Source organism: Hemicordylus capensis, chromosome 2 (assembly GCF_027244095.1).
Source record: "Hemicordylus capensis ecotype Gifberg chromosome 2, rHemCap1.1.pri, whole genome shotgun sequence".
NCBI lineage: Eukaryota > Metazoa > Chordata > Lepidosauria > Squamata > Cordylidae > Hemicordylus > Hemicordylus capensis.
The window spans coordinates 161,306,289-161,325,905 of record NC_069658.1 but is presented as its reverse complement, the minus strand read 5'-3'; the positions used below and the strand labels follow the sequence as shown (position 1 = coordinate 161,325,905).

The 19,617-nt window shown below is 43.5% G+C and overlaps 1 protein-coding gene and 1 long non-coding RNA gene across 7 annotated transcripts in view; one reads left to right on the top strand and one right to left on the bottom strand.

The window, feature by feature from the left end:
- SPAG17 (sperm associated antigen 17) overlaps positions 1–19,617 on the top strand; it is a 211,004-nt gene that overhangs the window by 34,055 nt on the left and 157,332 nt on the right. For all 6 annotated transcript variants that reach the window (XM_053288500.1, XM_053288499.1, XM_053288498.1 and 3 more), the window contains exons 6-7: positions 11,859–12,053; positions 16,249–16,430. In XM_053288500.1, the coding sequence (XP_053144475.1) occupies positions 11,859–12,053; positions 16,249–16,430 (377 nt within the window). The remainder of the gene's footprint in view (positions 1–11,858; positions 12,054–16,248; positions 16,431–19,617) is intronic.
- Positions 4,915–8,244, bottom strand: LOC128341874 (uncharacterized). Its single transcript, XR_008314625.1, has 3 exons — positions 8,159–8,244; positions 6,944–7,019; positions 4,915–4,997 (listed from the first exon to the last, which is right to left on the bottom strand). It is a non-coding gene; the product is annotated as an uncharacterized LOC128341874 (long non-coding RNA).

Genomic DNA, 19,617 nt, shown 5'->3' with positions numbered 1-19,617 from the left:
GTGTGGTTAAAATATAAAAATTGGTTGGAACCTAAAACTCCGTTATGGATATCTCCGATTGAAGCTTTATCACGTAAAGAAGTAAATATGCAAATGTGTTGGGGTACCTATAGGGATTTGTTACATTTTCAGGAAAAGGATTGTAAGTTAAAAAGCTTAACTGAAATACAAAATTTGGTTAGAGATTGGTTTCAGTATCATCAGTTAAATGAGATTTATAAGAAAGACTTTAAAGTTGGATTTGAGGATCAGATTTCAAACTTTGAGAAGGAATTATGTCAAAACGATGAAAAATTAGTTTCTAAAATGTATAAACTGTTGCTTCTGGAGGAGACAAGAGAGGAAGTGGTTAAAACGACCATGATAAAGTGGGCTCAAGATGTGGGGCATAATATAGAAATGGCAGCCTGGGAAAAGCTATGGAAAAATGATTTAAAATTCACTGCATGTTATGCTTTAAAAGAAAACTATTATAAAATGATGTATAGATGGTACTTGACACCAAAAAAATTGGTGTTAATGTACAAAAATGTTTCAAACAAATGTTGGAAGTGTGGACATTCTGAAGGTACTTTTTTTCATATGTGGTGGACCTGTGGGAAGGCTAAGGCCTACTGGGATATGATATATAATGAGTTAAAGAAAATATTTAAAATGACATTTCCTAAGAAGCCAGAATCCTTCCTATTGGGAATAACACAAGGAGTAATTTCTACAAATAACTTAACACTCTTCATGTATGCTTCCACAGCGGCCAGAATTATATATGCACAGAAATGGAAGAGTAATGAACTGCCTTCAAAAGAAGATTGGCTGATAAAAAATTTGGAATATGCGGAGATGGCAAAACTTACAACATTGATAAGAGGCCAGAATTTAGAATGTTTCAAAGAAGATTGGAAACCATTTTTGTTGTATCTAAAAAATTATTTTCCTACTATGGATCTTACAGCAGGATTTGAAATTTAGGGGGGAAAATGCAGGTTGGGAAGATTAACTGTGTTTGTAAGGGTTTAAATTTATGTTTTGAATTATTATTATAGCAAGGGTAAATTTTATAGTTGATCTTTCATGAAGAGAGGTGTGTGGGAAGTCCATTTTTATTTATTCTGTTCGTTATGAATGATAATAATATTATTGTTAAAATGAATAAAAATTGAATTTGGGGAAAAAAAACTAGGCTGCATTTCAGCTTCATCGGCCACAATGCATCCCCTACTATAGTCCCACAACTTGAACCAGCTCCATCAGTCATAGTCGAAATCAGATAGATGTATGGATAGATTTACAAATCCATTCGGCCTATTTAACAACCACTATGGCTACAACTACATCCTTGGCACCAAAATCCTCGTACTTAAATTCTCAGCATTTAAATCCTTGGTACTAGCATCTTCAGGGCTGAAGTAAAAATAGTCGAAGAGGAAGAGGCTACAATCTGAACAACTACGACTGAAAAACAAAAAGTGATTGTCTAAGGTTGCTCCACCACCTTCCTCTCCAAAGAAAAAGTCAGCATCACCACCTGAGGAGGAACCTGATAAACTGGATAGTGATCTGTTGGCTCATTAGAATAATGGGTTCCACGCCCGTGCAGGAACCTCCTGAGCTGATTAGATAGCTCCTCGTGCCCACCCAACAGCTCGTTCGCGCTGAGCTTCTGTTTATATGCAGCGTTTGGGCGTCTACTAGTCAGTTTCATTTTGACCGCCAGAGCGCTTAGACCTTGGCTACGCTACTTGGATCATTGGAAACGACGTATCTTCTAGAGAGAAATGAAATGTCTTCCTTAAAAGGAACAAATTTTCAACAGTAACTTGTCTAAGTGTGAGAGAATTAACTAAGCATGAGAGACTAACGTAACAGTAACTTGTCTAAGTATGAGAGAATTAAATAAGTGTGAGAGACTAAAGTAACACACAACTGAGGCATCTGTCTAAACGAAGCCAGGAAATGGGCTTCACAGCCCCAGCAATGGAGGCGAAGACAACATTTAAGCACTGTATAAAGTGCCGGGCAAAACTACTGACTACGGACCATCATGACACCTGCCTCTTATGCTGGGGAAGAGTCATAATACTAAAACCTGTGAAATCTGCTGTGGGTTCTCAAGGCAGACTCAAAAAAATAGAGCTTTACACCTCAGAGCCACCTTGTATGAGGAGGCCCTGAGCCCACCCACTCTATGCCCAAACTTGCCATCGACAGCAACCTCGATGTTGACCTCGAAGCCACCTGACCGCAGATCTGCTGAGTTAAGGCAGTCTAAAACCAGGTCAAGAGAACAACGTTTTTAAAAGCCCAAGGGAATCCCCAAGAAGTCGCACAAGCACAAGGACCGTAAACATAAACATACACATCAAACTTCCCCAGACCGAGAAGAGCCTGTACTGGCTAAACGACACTGCACACCGTCACCAATGGCTGCTCACGAAAGCCCTTTGACTTGGGGAACCGAAAGCCCGTATAAGCAAAGAAACCATTGCCGAGTTGACCCAACAAAACAAAAGCCATAGTAAAAACCCTATCAGCATTTTCACCAACCAGCACACAGTTGCAAAGTACTCCTGCTAATGACTTAGAACGGGAGGGGACTAGGCTAACGGCCACAGGCTCGGTACCGATGTCGACAGTGAAGAGACACCTCCAACTGTCTCCCACACACACGCCAGCACAATCACCCTCGACCCCAAGTACTACTGGCATAGGGGCAGGATTGACACGATCAGAAACTACTACTTTCCTTGAAGGCAATTTAGACCAGGGAGAAGATGGAACAAATACTCTGCTGGAGCTCTTAAACTCTTAAAACCCCCATACCAATGCCACTTTCCAGGGTTTCCAAAGCACTTTGGAGGAAGAACGGGAGGAGGATGCAATTATAATACCACCTCCCAAGACACCCTCAATATCAGCAAAACAAGATTGGCAGTGGCTAAACAATACTCAGCCCCACACTCCAGCTCAAATACAAGCTATACTTGGTCCACCTCTTGCACAACCAGCACATCTGCTAGCTGACTACGTTGAATACCTGCAGTGGAAGTTATAACAATTATCAGGCGCGCATCCACCTGCAGTTAAAGAGCAAAATAATCAACGCATTCCTTCGGCAAATACATTATAATTGTGCAATGTGCTAAATATGCCAAGGCAACCAGCTGCAGGATAACATAAGGAAATGACCATGAGTCCTCCATCATCTCCAGAATTAGCAGAATGTTCTATGGACTCAGAGGACACTGACTCATATGTGGACAGCTATCTCTCTGACCCACCTTCTGAAGTGACATCAAGACCGTCTGTAACTCCAGCTGAGGAACTGAGAGCATACCATGCCCTCGTAAAAGAAATGGCAGAATCCCTGGGAATGGATCTAAAGAAACTGGAGACTGACCTGCCAGATCCAGTGTACAATATGATGGCAGACACCAGATCATCATTTCCTGCTGCGCTACCAATGACGCCAGTAATAACCAAAACAGCAAAGACTTCCTGGGAAACGTTAACATCTACACCTACACCTAAAAGACTTGAAAACCTATATAGAATACAGGAAACAGACAATACATACCTGATACACCACCCTGTGCCAAATTTCTTGGTAGTGGACTGCGCCAGCACAGCAAAAGGAGGTTGGTGACACGCCACTCATGTGGATAAGGAAGGAAGAAAAGTTGATGTGCTTGGATGCAAAGTCAACATCCAGCCTTGCCATCAGGATTGTGAATTACACGGCTTGTATGACCCACTACAGCCATTTATTTTGGGACAATCTGTTCCAGGACTCATCCACCATGACTCCACAGGAATTGCAAGCTAAATATACAGAGGTTGATGATAAAACAACTGCATCACCAGACAACAGCTTACTGCATTTAAGCACCTAGCTGAGACTGAATCAAGAGCCATGGTAACGGCCGTCACAATGCGGAGGTATGCCTGGCTTAGGTCTACTACACTCCAGCCAGATATGCACGACCAAGTGGAAAACCTACTTTTCGATGGAAAAGGCCTTTTTAATGACACAACAGATTCTACAATGAAGTCCTTCAAAAAGTCAAAATATACAGCAAAGACTTTCATGGCAACATCTTCTGCATATACAGGGAACACGCAAAACCAGTTTTTCCCATGCCAACACACCAACAAATACCAATATAAGAAAGAATTCAAACGCCCATACAGAGAAATAAGGGGGACTGCAAAAGAAACAAGACTCAAAACACCCAAGCTACCAAGGACTCTGCTAAGCAGGGGTTTTGATTGCTCAGTCCATCCACTGCTCATAGATACAATTCCCAAGACCCTAAACATCGGTCTTGTAGTTGCCAGCAATTCCATCAAACTGGCAAGCCATGCTCAAGCGTGGCACATAACATCAGATCTCTGGGTACTCAGGATTGTGAAAACGGGGTATGCAATAAAATTCAGTGCAACACCCCCATTTTCGGGCCTGAGATTCACCAAGGCTACTCCAGTACTCTTGGAAGAGGTGCAAGTGCTATTGGAAAACGATTTCCAAATACCGAAGCGGGATGGAGGAATCCGGGCTATCATGGACCTTCGAGGCCACAACCGATTTATCTGGACACAGAAATTCAGAATGACAACGCTGCAGGTAATTTACCCTTCCTAGCTCAGGACAAGTGGGCAGCAATGTTAGATTTAAAGGCTGCCTATTTTCATGTAGGCTTCCAAGAGAATTATTGAAAACATCTCAGGTTTACAGTGGGAAGTGCATTGTACCAATCTGCGGTCCTGCCTTTCGGACTTTCAACTGCCCCGTAAGTTTTCACCAAAGTAATGGCTGTAGTGGTGTCTTACTTTAGAATACAAGGCCTGACAGTTTACCTTTGCTTGGACGATTGGCTCATAACCAACGGCAAGAGGGAACAGCTTATCAGCCAAATCCACTTGATGGTGCAGCTTCTGCAGGATTTGGGCATCAACATCAACTGAAAGAAGTCTCATCTGGAGCCAAGGAAATGCCTGACCTTTATAGGGGCAATGTTGTACATGGAAACAAAGAGAGCATATTTGCCGCTGAAGCGTTTTCAACACATCAAGACTGTGGTCCAACATTTTCTGGCCAACCCGGCTCAAAGAGCAGAGAGGATTCAACAACTGATAGGATTGATGACATCCTGCAACTCGACAGTGTACTACACATGATTACAAATGCATCCACTACAGGGTTGGTACCTCAGGCACTTCTGCCCCATTATAGACAGAGACTGTGCTTACACATTCCGGCACAGGTATTAAAGTCACTGCACTGGTGGTTCGAGGAAGACAATCTCTTACAGTGGGTACCATTCACGCCACTAACCCAGAGTCGGGTGACTACAGATGCGTCCCTAATAGGCTGGGGTGCACATTGTGGGACACATCGGATCCTGGGCAAATGGACAGACAACCAAGCCCTACAGCACATAAATTAAATGGGAGCCAGCGTGGTGTAGTAGTTAGAGTGCTGGACTAGGACCAGGGAGACCCGAGTTCAAATCCCCATTCAGCCATAAAACTAGCTGGGTGACTCTGGGCCAGTCACTTCTCTCTCAGCCTAACCTACTTCACAGGGTTGTTGTGAAAGAGAAACTCAAGTATGTAGTACACCGCTCTGGGCTCCTTGGAGGAAGAGCGGGATATAAATGTAATAATAATAATAATTATTATTATTATTTGGAACTTCAAGCAGTACTCCTAGCTCTGAAAGTGGTCGAACTCATGCTTGGCAGGTCTGTGACACAAATCAAGATAGACAACACAACAGCGATAGCCTAGCTCAACAAACAGGGGGCACGGTCTCCCTATCGCTGTGCAACCTAGCCATGAGGTTGTGAGACTGGTGCATTGCCCACACAATATACCCAGTGGCCATACATATCAAGGGAATGGACAATGTGTTGGCCAACAGTCTCAGTCGGACCAGCGTCTATGAACAGCAGCACGAATTGGAAATAAGGAAAACTTACCTCCAGAAGATTTCCCACCTATGGGGCAATCCAGAAGTGGACTTGTTTGCCATGTTTGCCAACAAAAAATGCTCCAAATACTGCTCTCGTGCTGGCATGGGCAAGGGTTCACTGGGTGACGCATTCCAACACAAGTGGAGCAAGGGTCTCCTCTACCTTTACCCACTATTCAGCTGGGTGCTAGCTCAGATAATTAGAGACAGAACAACCTGCATCCTGTTAACACCTTGGTGGCCACCACGACCCTGGTTTGCTCCACTACTACGGCTTGCACAGGGCAATTATCACAGACTCCCACTGATGCCCGATCTACTCCAGAGGGAGGGAGGACAGGTCCTCCATCTGAGTGAGGAAACACTGTGAATGATGGCCTAGAGAGTAGGCTTCTGAAGCGCATATTGCTCAACACTAGACACCACTCAACGAGGCGTAATTGTCTCAGTAAGTGGAAACACTTCAGCATCTATGCTAAAGAACATAATTTCTGCCCTCTCCGGGCCACTGTCAAGGTTGTATTGCTTTACTTAATGACATTAAAGCTAAAAGGTTTAGCAAACGATTCACTAAAAGTACATTTAGCAGCCATCTCTGCCAAGCACTCTGGCTGGGACGGCACAACCATATTTTCACATCCAGACTCCAAGAGGTTCCTGAAAGGCTTAAATAATCAATATCCACCGATAAAATGGCCAATGGAACAGTGGAGTTTGTTGTTGGTACTCTCAGCCCCTTACTGAGAAACCGTTCGAGCCTCTACACACAGCAACAATGCATATCTTAACACTCAAGGTGGTTTTCTTAGTGGCAATCACCACGGCAAAGCATGTGAGTGAATTGACAGCCTTATGCATGGATAAACCATACACTCAGTTCTACCCTCACAAAGTAGTCATGAGGCTAGACCCTAGTTTTAGACCAAAGATAATCACGGATTTTCACATCAATCAGGAGATTATCTTACCTACCTTTTTTCAGGAGCCCGAAACACCATTGGAAAAGGCACTTCATTCTCTGGATGTGCGTAGAGCACTCTTATTTTATCTGCAAGGGACAAAGTCAATAAGGAAGTCTAAAAGGCTTTTCATCCAATATAAGGGGAAGAATAAGGGTCTCCTCATCTCATGACAGCGAATCGCACATAGGCTGGTGCAGCTAGTCCTACTGGCTTACAAATTCCAAGGAGTACTTCCACCAAAGACTATTTGTGCCGACTCCACGAGGGCTTACTCATCCTCGGCTGCCCATTTGTCGGGAATAAAGTTGGAGGACATCTGCATGGCAGCCATGTGGTCCTCTCAACAGCCGTTTATCAAGCACTACGCCATAGACTTGTACATGGCCAGGCAGGCGGAGTTTGGGAGAACAGTTTTGAAGAGGGTATTGCCATAGCAGGATGGCCACTGCTCCCACCGCCATAAGGGAAGCTGACTAATCACCCACTCTTCTAATGAGCCAACGGATCACTATCCAGATAAACAGGTTGCTTACCTGTAACTATTGATCTGGGGGTGATCCGTTGGATTCATTAGACCCTCCCAAACCAACCTTACAACATTAGCCGTTTGCGATTTGGTGGGGGTGGGAAAGGAAAGAAAAAAACGGCCACCAGAGCTGAAACAGTTAACAGATCATCACTAACTGGCGATCTGCACGAAACTGACTAGTAGACGCCCAACCGCCACATATAAACAGAAGCTCGGTGCAAGCAGGCGGTTGGGCGGGTGCGAGGAGGTATCTAATCGGCCCGGGAGGTTCCTGTGCAGGCGCAGAACCCATTATTCTAATGAATCCAACGGATCACCTCCAGATCAATAGTTACAGGTAAGCAACCTGTTTTTCAGTATGTCCCTTCAAGTTTTGAAGAGGATCATCACAGAGGTATCGAAACAACCCCAAGACTGTCAACATCTCTCTCTCTCTCAGGATCATGATTTTGATTGTAATACCTGCGTTTGCGAGCCTATCCACTATGAGGAATACTATTATCCATACATCTATCATTGTCACCATAGGGATTCCTACCACAACATAGGGATTCCTACCACCACAACAGTAGACACTACTATGTAGTCTGTTGTTTACTGAGACATAAGAACTGCTACCATTGGGACTGTGAATCTTACATCCCCTTTTCTCCTTGATACCAACACTTGAAGTTGAGATCATACTCCCCACCTCACCTTTATGACTGTCAGTGTTCTTATAGGCAGTCTAATACACCTCCCTCCTTGGAGCATTGGGACTTGCCCTGTAATGGAAGGATGAGTGAGCTCAAGGATGAGTAAGATGGAATGTTGGAAGTGTAGAGTGATTAACAGGTGGAAGGGACAGTTGAGAGTGGGAGCTGAAGAGGAAGGTTGACTAAAAGAAGCTGGTAAGAAAGACAGCTGATAGAAGGAGGATGATGATTATAGTATTAGTTACTGTCTTTATTTATTAATTGATGGCCAGTTTCTGGTGTCATATATTTTTAAATAAAACCATTTATTCTGTTAAAACATTCATCAGGTCATTCAAACAATCTGTGAGTGGGGCAGGTAGGGAAAGGAGAATTGATCTTACCTTTCCCCCATACAATCTTCACTTTGCACTGGGCCGCATGGCTTGCATGCCCACACGAGCTATGCTGTTGCCAGTAGCATGGCCATGTGGCCACTGAAATGAAGCCTGGCCTTCAGAAATCCCTCAATTTACTTCATGAGGAGCATGGTGCATTGGGGGGTTTCCCTGAAAGCTGGGTGATCTGGGGTACCAGTAAGACTGGATACTGGGGTAGAAGGGCTCAAGTGCACCCTTCCACCACAGTAATAGCCCAAGCAGAAACACAACCGGGTACCAAGTTAGAAGGATGCAAGCGCACCCTTGGTGGCAGCCCAAGGAAAGAACCCGGCCCCAATCCTGGTACTCCACATGAGCTGCCCTACCTGGGTACTGCTGTGCAAGCCCACGTAGGGCTGCTCATGTGAACAGCCTCTATGTGTCCTGACCTGCATGTATCTGGAGTATAAGTTGTCCCACATCACTTTCTTGAAGGGATGTGCCCAAACCAGTTTGGCACCTCCTTAGGGAAGTCTGAACCAGCTCGGGTGCCTGTATTTGAACTGGTTTGGTGAGGCAGGAATCGGTTCCTTTAAAAAGCAGGTAAGCAGGTCCTTTCCTGCTCCTCTGCCACCCCATCACTTTTCTGGGCATGGTGCCCACTTCCAAAAAGCTGCGTGCTGCTGCAGCGCTGCTCCTAGCAGCCTGCACATAGCATTGGCATGTGCATGCTGGCTACTGAGAGTAGGGCTGCAGTCACGGATATCCTTTAGGAAAGTGGTTGCCGTGCCCAGAAAAGCGGTTGGGCAGGTGAGGATCTGCCTACCTGGTTTTTAAAGGCACTGATGCCCATTCCTCCTGTGGCTGCCCGAGCCAGCTCGGGCACATCCCTACTTTCTTGCCTTCACCAGTATTCAGGAGAAGATATTATAAGGGATTCCTACATATCTCTAATGTAGTAAGTGGTGGCAGCTGATTATTTGATGTTTTAGTTTACTGCTGGAGACCAGAGTCTTGATTGGGTCCCCAGGCACATCACAATTTGGTGGCAGTATGGTGGGATTTGAATTTGGAAATGGTATTATAAAATTGATAAAAATTGAATCAATGAGCAGCTTGGTGTGCCAGAACTTTTGAGGAAATGGACACATAGTAACGATAGTCAAGTGCCTGTTGCTTTGTTTATTTGATTTGGTTAGGGACATCGGTGATTAAGAAACATGCTTCCAAAGAAGATACCACCAGTTGAACAAGCAAATCTGCAAGAAGCTAGAGAAAAATGAGCAGAAATAGAACTAATCTCAGACTCTTTGGAAATCTGAGTTCCCTTTCACATGCATGACGCATGTGCTCAAATCAGTCTCACAAGCAGCATGAGTTACAGAAATCATCTGTTATGCAAGATCCATTCCAGACTCAGGAATCAAGACCAATACAAGAGGAGACACCTTCTACATTTAGTATCTCTCCTACGAGGGCCACAACCTCTTTACTACCAAAATTGGACCTTGTTTCCAATCCAAAGGCTTCATCCACACTGTCGGAATTGTTAGACATTGAGCCCAGCGGTGATCCTGATACTGGGCAATGTCAATGGCTTTTCTTTCAGATCTTCCCCTCAAGTCCATCTACGAAACTGTAACATGGGCTCAGCTCTCAACTTCCTTAGGACTCTGCCTTGGACAGGCATGTCAGAGAAAATGCACATTTTGAATCAACTGTACTCCATTCTGTTGAACCATAATTTGCTATATCCTCCACCAGGAGCATTTCCAGATGGGGCTTTTAGCTCACTTCTCCTCCGGAATGGAGGGTGTACATCCACATATCTGCCAGATTTACCCTGAAGTTCCTGCAAGCTATTGGGGAACACTCCAGACATGATTCAGGTTTTTCACTGCACGTTAGAGTGTAGCCTGATATGTCCGGGGTAAAAAAATCCACTTTTTGGCATTGGGTTTTTTTGGGGGAAATTCGAACTTACAGCAAAGCCTCGCAGTAAACCTCCAGCAATGCCTGCTGTCTGGAAATGTTCCAGGTATGAAGCTCACATCAGTATGATGTACAGAGACTATGCAGAAGAAAGACAAGTTACTTACCTGTAACTAAAGTTCTTCTAGTGGCCTTCTGTTCATTTACATGACTCGCCCACCTCCCCACTGTGGCTCCACAGTAGATCACTTATCTCAGTTTCTGAGGTGCTTAGGCAGGGCACACACTAAGTATGTAGGTAGGGGGCAGGATTACTACCAAAAATCACTCTCACAAGTTCTAGAAGGTTCCGAAGCTGACTTCTGCACAAGTGTGAATCCCATCAGTGTGAATTCACAGAAGACCACTAGAAGAATTACAGTTACAGGTAAGCAGCCTGTCTATTTTTAAATGCAGCATTTCAGGAACATCCTCCTGAAGACAAAGCTCTCAGCAGATGGTATTTCATGGCCAAGAAACATATTAATAAGCTTTTTAAATAGTGAGTGGCCAAGCCCTTTTAGCCAAGTATGGCAATACACTAATAGCCTAGACAATTTTGAAGAATTTGTTGTTCTCACAACTTTTTTTGTATCTTACAAATAGTTCTCAGAGCAGTCACATGTCCCCCTTAGATCTTATCCCATTGGACTATAAACTGTGCATCACTTTCCTTTGAAATTGCTAATTTACTTTATTCTTGTCCTTTTCAATAGATGTACTTCTCTGCTGAGCTGTATGAACACTCATGTAGTCCTTCCAAAATGGCTCTTGGCCCCAGGAACTTTTGTTGGTTTTGTTTTAATAGGGGCTGAAGAGATTTTTAGTCTCGGATTTCAGTTCTCTCCACCAGTTTTGTCTGTGACTGATATCATGACTAAATTACTTGAAAGTCCTTTTGAAAATAAGTAGTCCTTTAGAGCAGGGGTTCCCAACCTGTGGTACTCCAGATTTTGCTGAACTACAACTCTCATCATCCCCAACTATAATTTATTGTGGCTGGGGATGATGGGAGTTGTAGTTCAGCATCTGATGTACCACAGGTTCGGAACCCCTGCTTTAGAGTAACATTTGTGCAGTACTGTTGAGTAGCTTAGTCTATATGTCAGCCTGTGAGATCAGAGTTAATGAAATTATGCAGCTGAGGGGAAAGGTATTTCCATTCTTCCCCCCAAATTAATTGTTTGTTTTACAGCCTAAACATAAATGGTTTAGAAAATTATATACATTTGAAAAGCAGGGATTCTAATGGAAATATTTTTGGAAAATAGCTTATATGTGTTACTTGTCATAGATATGTATGTATGCAGTAACTGAAACTGTTAATTCAAATATCTTCTCAGTATTCTATTTTAACTTTATTTTGAACAGATGATGAACCAGACGACGGTGCTCAGTTTTATTTCATAATTTCTGGTTTTCATTACCCCCAACTTTTGCCTATCCTATCTGAGCTTGGGATCAATGTCGGAAGCATCATTAAGATTTCTTCTGACAATTATGAGCCACTTCAGTCCTTCCTGGAAGCAACTAAACCACAGGAAGAGCCACTTCTTACACCAGAAGGTGAGCTAATATTAATAAAATGCCTTGGATAAATGATCACAAAGTTTTTGTTGTCGTTGTTTTAAATAGGTTTTTATTATTGTATACTTTGAGCCTCTTTATTAGTTTTAAAAACAAGCCCATTACTATAAGTGGTTCTGTATACCCTGGTTCTGAGCTCAGCCATCCCATATGGATGATTGAGAACGAAGTGTGTGTGTGTTGAGGCGCTGAACAAGGGATCTTGCAGGAAAATAGTGCATGGGGGGAGTCAAACTGGCTCCCCCATTCCCCCACCACGCCACCAGAAATAAAAAAAACCAAAGTGACCATTCTAGCATATGCATGCTGCTTGGAAGTCACCAGCAGCCAAAACCCAATGCATGTGTTGGCCAGAGGCCAGCTGTGAAAGGAAGCGTTGGGTATATTTGGCAGGGGGGATGCTGGTGACCCACTTGCCTTTTGCTATGATAGTTGCTCTTTGTCCTTATCTGAGGCTGCTCACACTGTGATATTCTGGACTGCAGTGATAAACTGACAAGTGTAGTGACTGCCGAGTCTTCCTGCCTAATAGCTCCAAACAGCCAGTAAGAAAGAGGACTTTATTCCAAGCCACTCGGTTCCAAAATCTCCCAAGAGGTGGGATGAATGCGAGGGAAAGAGCTGATATGTGTGAGGGCAAATAGCAGTTTCGAGGACAATTTTTGATGGGAAAAAAGTACAGGGGGAAAGTGCTAATCCCTGCCTCATGAACCTGATTTTTAACTTTTAAATTATTATATAATTAAAAATAAAGCAGTATAAGAATTGTTCTGATCCTTGAAACATCAAAAAAGGATCAGTTTTTATTATTCCAACCAACACCAATCTACAAATCCAGCTAGATTTCAATGTTTATTGACTTATTGAGGCTCATTAGATTAAGTTCAAGTATGGAGTTCGTAGCAGAGTTTCAGAAGAAAATGTGTGTCTTCAGGGATGATGAAGGCTGAAAATCAATTGGCTAGGTAAAAGACTATGACTGGGTGAAATTAGAGCAACCACTCATGAGCCTACATACTAGTCTTGTGGTAGCATGCATGAATTTTCCATTTGCTAAGCAGGGTCCATCCTGGTTTACATTTGAATGAGAGACTACATGTGTGAGCCCTGTAAGATATTCCCCTTAGGGGATGGGGCTGCTCTGGGAGGAGTAGTTCCAAGTTCCCTCCCTGGCATCTCCAAGATAGGGCTGAGAGAGATTCCTGCCTGCAACCTATAAGGCAGCTTCCTATGTTCCTATACTGATTTCCCATCTGCTGCGAGAACACTGAAAAGCAAACTAAGATGTCGATGTCTCATTGGCTTGTCTGAAGGGGAAGGCTTGTCTGAATGATCTCTGGTTCATAGATTGCTAGATAGACTCAGCTTACACAATCAGATGTTCTTGACTAAGGCCTTAACATAGGCTGTATTCGCATGTAACATGGAACATTAGACGGGTCTGCTCCCCACGCCTCCACCTCTGCTCTCCTGTCTGCATTCAGACAAAATGGAGAGCATGCTCGTTGCAGTCAGAGAGGGGAGAAGGGGGAACAGGCTGTGTGGGCTTCTTTCATGCTTGAAGGACAGCCACACAGCCAATCACAGCTAGAGAGAGGGAGGAGCTTGCTCCCTCACCTCTGGTTACAGCTAATGCAGCCTCCAGTTCTGCATTCGCTCGTAGTGCTCCGAACTCAAACCTCAGGTATGGGCAGTGAAACTCACTGCAATCTGAGTGTTCAAATTGAAGTTTGCGGAGCACAACCTCGGATCAGTTTACAAAAGGGACTGGAGTAGGGATGTGCTTGAATCACTTTGGTGCTTCCTGCAGCCAAAATGATTCACTGAGGAGTTCCTTTAAAAGGAGGCTTTTGCGTGCCAGTTATCAAGCTGCTCCCCTTTCATGAAAGCACCAAGATTGCCAGATTTTTCTGCTGAAGCCATGAGTGATCCCTATAATAATCCTGGGAACTATAGCAGCAGAAACATGATGCCACCAGGGACGGATTAACCTTTTTGCCGCCCTTTTACCTTAAACAAAAAAGGTTTGCTTTTTAAAATAAGGTAGGGGGGACTTTCTCCTTGCCCACTCCACCCTTGCTGCAGCAGCCGCTGCCCACAGAGAGGGCGGCAAAATTTGAGGAGTGGCAAAATTTGCTGCTCCTCAAATTTTGCCGCCGTAGGCAAATGCCTACTCTGTCTCGCTGTTAATCCACCACTGGATGCCTCTGAATACCATTTGCAGGGGAGCAACAGAAGGCATGCCTTTGCCTCTTGCCTGTGGGCTTCCCAGAGGCATCAGATGGACCTCTGTGCGAAACAGGGTGCTGAACTAGCTAGGCCTTGGGCCTGATACTATTGGGCTGTTCTTATGTTCTTATGTTTATGCCTTCCCAACTCCTCTGCTTCTACCTAGAATGCCATACAAAGTGTGAATCCTCAAGTTATATTGATGGTCCCATTTTGACCCAGGATCCAAGATCCTACCTGAACAAAGATCTCCAATTTCCTGGCTTTGGAATGTTGCTCCTCTGTCCACCCACTGCCCATTATTTCAATATTTCATAGGTTGTCTGGCACCTAATGTTAGTACTCAATGCCCTCACTGGTCCTCCATTTAAACCTCTCTGTGCCTTGCCACTCAAGGAGCTCACTTGCAAGGTGGCATTCCTTTTGATTCTGATGTCACCCAGAAGAGTGGGAGAGACTGGCGTTCTCTCAAATCGAGAAACAAATATTATTCTTTTTTAAATAACAGAATAATCTTACATCCCAGTTATGCCCAAGATGGATTCTGTTATCCAGATGGTTAGGGATATTGTCCTGCCTAACATTTGCCCCCACTTGAACCATCCTAGGGAGAAATGATGACACAAATTGGATTTATGTTATGCATCAGATAGTCCCAGGACTTTTGACAACCAAGCTGTTCCAATTCCTAAGAAAAAGGCTGTCTAGAGTCCACAATTAGTCTAGAGGTTTTTAAAGGCATTATCTTTGCCTATAGATTTAGAGACCAGATCCATTCTGCATGTATCACAACCTGTTCAGAATGTGGCACAGCTACATCCTCTGCACCAGTGTGATGTATAGTAAATGAGATATAGAAGTGCACAGCTTGACTTAGGCTATGTCATTCTGTTTAACTAGTCTCAAGGCTTTGCATTCTAGAAAAGCCCTGTCAGTAGATTCCACTACTTTTATTCCTGTAGTATTCCATTCCCCACGTGTCAGGGTCCACAAGAGCTGAACGTGATAAGGCTGGAATATACCGGCTGAGTGCTTGCATTTACTTATCTTGAACTTATTTTTGTAACCTTATCTTGTAACCCATTCCCCGAAGGCAGGAATCCTGGCCAGTCACGGTGATGATAACTGTTTGCCTCTGTTTTTTTTAAAGAATATTTTAGAGTATAAATATATGCTCTCTGTAATGAGTCTTTGTCCTGCTCTGGAATGTGAGTCGAGCAGCACCTTTACTACTTAAGAGTAAATAAAGCTTGATTATTAAGTCCTCTCGTCTGGGCTGATTATTATTGGGCTCCATCTGCCCAGGAACGAACCTCCCCTGTTGGGGTCAGGGTACCCTGATATATCAAGTGTTCCCTTAGAAGACCTCAGATGACTAGATTCCATCGCCTAGTCCACTCCTATGACTTTTGCAAGTCACTATAGGATAAATACATTTGCCCGTTACTGCTTTCTCTCCCACCTGCTGACCAGAAGGGAACCTCACAATAAGCCGGTTTTGCTCATGAGCTGCTCAGCTCTTTTTGGGGACAGAACATAAGAACAGCCCTGCTGGATCAGGCTCAAGGCCCATCTAGTCCAGCATCCTGTTTCACACAGTGGCCCACCATATGCCTCTGGGAAGTCCACAGGCAAGAAGTATGTGCATGCCCTCTTTCCTGCTGTTGCTCCCCTGCAGCTGGCATTGAGAGGCATCGTGCCTCTGAGGCTGGAGATGGCCCACAGCCACCAGACTAGTAGCCATTGATTGACCTGTCCACCATGAATCTGTCTAAGCCCTTTTTAAAGCCATCCAAGCTGGTGGCCATCACCACATCCCATGACAAAGAATTCCATAGATTAATTATGTGTTGTGTGAAAAGTTCAGGGCTGTGTGAGTTTGGGACTGATTCACATAACTGTTTTTTGTTTTTGTTAAAAAGACATACTCTTTGTACAATTCTAGTTGTAGAAGCTGAAAAGAAGAAGAAGGAAAAAGTTGCTAAGGACCTGCACATTTTCTGGAAATACTTGGAACCAATTCTGAACAATGGGAAACCAGGATCAAATCTTTTCCAGATTGCTAGACTCCATCACCTGGTTCGGGAGTCAATTTTTCCTGCTGATTGGACTAACAGTGATATGGTGGTTAGTAGCTTCATCTTTTACAAGAAGCACCTGTCAAGCAAGGAGTAGAAGTGCATGATGTAACCCTTGTCTCCTATCTTAGAGCAAGAACTAGATGTTAATCTGAGCTCTAAGAAAGGGTATTTGAGTGAGTTCAGCAGAGAGCTGCTTCTCAAGTCCTGGTGGTATAAGGGAAAGCAGTTACTGAGGATCAACAGATCTTTAATATTCAACTTGAGCCCTCGGGAGTAGGAAATTAGCTATAGGACTACGTTGAATGGCTACATTGAAGGGAAGCACACCACTCTCCATCACACTTGTAATGATTTGTTGTCAAGTCTCTTTGTCGCAAACCCTAGTCCCACCCCCGCCCACCGCTTCTGAAGTTGGCAGTTGAGGACAGGGAAGATGATACCTCTCAGGGGGCAGATTTGGCCCAGTTATTACCAGTTGTTAATCCCTAATGGAGATTGTAGTCTCTTTGAATCAATTCAGTTAAACTGCAGATCCAATGATACACATAGGAAATGATCAAATACATCATGTGTATTTATCAGTGTTGTAGTAGGAAGATTGTTGCTTCAGATCAGGGAACATTTTGCAAATTTAGACAACCAAAGTGTTTTTCTTAATCAAAATGAAATAAAATATTTCAAAGGGCTGTTCAGCAGTGAAACAGTTTACTTTGCACAATGAGGCCTCTCCCTCTCTGGAGGTTTTCAGACAAAGGCTTGATGGCCACCTGTCAGGGATGCATATTATTATTTCTTGTTTACACAGTCAGACAGGTGTTATTGACTGGTTTGTTTTATCCAGACATCGAGTCCTTCCCAAGGACCTGGGATGCCAGAATTTTATTGTCAATGGTTATAGATATCGTTGCAGAATATAGGCTGTTCCCAGTAAAGCTGCTTTTTGTAATTGGCTGATGGTGATTTCTGTGGCCCCTATGGTGTTGAGGTGCTCTTCAAGGTCTTTTGGAACTGCACCTAGGGCGCCAATTACCACTGGGATTATTTTGGTCTTTTTCTGCCACAGCCTTTCAATTTCAAGTTGTAGATCTTTGTATTTGGTGATTTTTTTCTATTTCTTTTTCTTCTATTCTGCTATCCCCTGGTATTGCTATGTCGATTATTTTGACTTGTTTTTCTTTCTTCTCGACTACAGTTATATCTGGTGTATTGTGTGGCAGATATTTGTCTGTTTGTAGTCGGAAGTCCCATAATATTTTTACATCTTCATTTTCTACAACTTTTTCAATTTTATGGTCCCACCAATGTTTGGCTACAGGTAGCTTGTATTTTTTGCAGATGTTCCAGTGTATCATCCCTGCTACTTTGTCATGCCTTTGTTTGTAGTCAGTCTGTGCGATCTTTTTAGAACAGCTGATTAGGTGGTCCACGGTTTCATCTGCTTCTTGACGAAGGCGGCACTTGCTGTTTGTTGTGAATTTTTCAACCTTTGCTCTTATTGCATTTGTTCTTAGTGCCTGTTCTTGTGCAGCCAGTATTAAACCCTCTGTTTCTTTCTTCAAGCTGCCATTCTTAAGCCATTGCCAGGTCTTGGTGATGTCTGATTTCCCACTTATATTGTGCAAATATTGACCATGCAGTGGCTTATTTTTCCATTTTTCTGCTCGGTTCTTGACTTGTTCTTTCTTGTAGGCCTGCTTTCTTTCATTGGTGTTGAATAGTTCCGCATTATTGACCATTTGAAGTGCATCTTCTTCACTGTCCTTGATATATTCTTCAAGGCCTCTTTTCTCCTCCTCTACTGTTTGATGGACTTGCAGCATTCCTCTTCCACCTGAGCTGCGAGGAAGGTATAGCCTATCGACATCACTGCGGGGGTGCAGTGCATGATTGATGGTCATGATTTTCCTAGTCTTACGATCTAGCGTCTCTAGCTCTGCCTGGGTCCAGTCTATTATTCCTGCAGTGTATCTGATAACAGGTATAGCCCAGGTGTTTATGGCTTGTATGGTGTTCCCGCCATTGAGTTTGGACTTTAGGATTTTTCTAACCCTCCTGATATATTCACTTCCAATTTTTCTTTTAATTTCAGTGTGTGCGATGTTATCAGCCTGGAGAATGCCCAAGTATTTGTAATGTTCTTTCTCTTCCAGGTTCTTGATCTTGCTTCCATTGGGCAGTTCTATTCCTTCTGTTTTTCTTATTTTCCCTCTGTTCATTATTAATGCAGCACACTTGTCTAGTCCAAACTCCATTGCTATATCGCTACTGAATATACAGACAGTGTTTAGCAGTGATTCGATTTCTGACTGGGACTTTCCATACAACTTCAGATCGTCCATGTACAGCAGATGGTTGATTTTACTTGATGTTTTAGATGTTTGGTATCCTACAAGAAAGTCTTAGACTCATTGCCTCACACATGGATACTATAATGTTTAGAAACAACTGGTGTCAGCAAAAACATTCAGATATTTATTAAAAAAGCAATGAGCATGTGGAGTACACAGTTAACAATCAATGGCGAAACACTTGGACAGGTTAGCATTAGAAGAGGTATTTTCCAAGGGGACTCACTATCCCCTCTGTTGTTTGTAATCGCCATGACCCCACTTTCACAAATTATTATTATTATTATTATTATTATTATTATTAATTCAATTTCTGTACTGCCGTTCCAAAAATGGCTCAGCGCGGTTTACACAGAAATAATAAATAAATAAAATGGCTCCCTGTCCCCAAAGGGCTCACATTCTAAAAACAAAAAACAAGATAGATACCAGCAACAGTAACTGGAAGTACTGTGCTGGGGGCTTCCTGTGCTGAGTAGGGGGGGTCGGACTAGAAGACCCCCCAGGTCCCTTCCAGTTCTGAAACACTATGATTTTATGCTGCAAGGAAAAACTGGAAAGAATTGTAGGTAGCAGCTATAGTGAGAGCTGGCCTAACAGCATGGTCTGGGGGAGGGGGTGCCTGTTGGGTAGGGAAAACCTATACAGTAAGCCATGCCTGTATGGTGCTCTAATGTGCACACACTGTAGGGTGGAGGGCTGTGGCACAGGGAAGTGGCAGGCTGCCAGACCACTTGGCTTCCATCTTTGGGCATGGTTACAAGGAAGAAAATACATTAATCAGGATGCCTTTCTCTGCAAAATAAATTTTTCTACTTGGAGAATTTTCCACAATAGATGGTGCGGTGGCAGGGAGGCTATTGTTGAGCTTGGGATTCTGGTCCT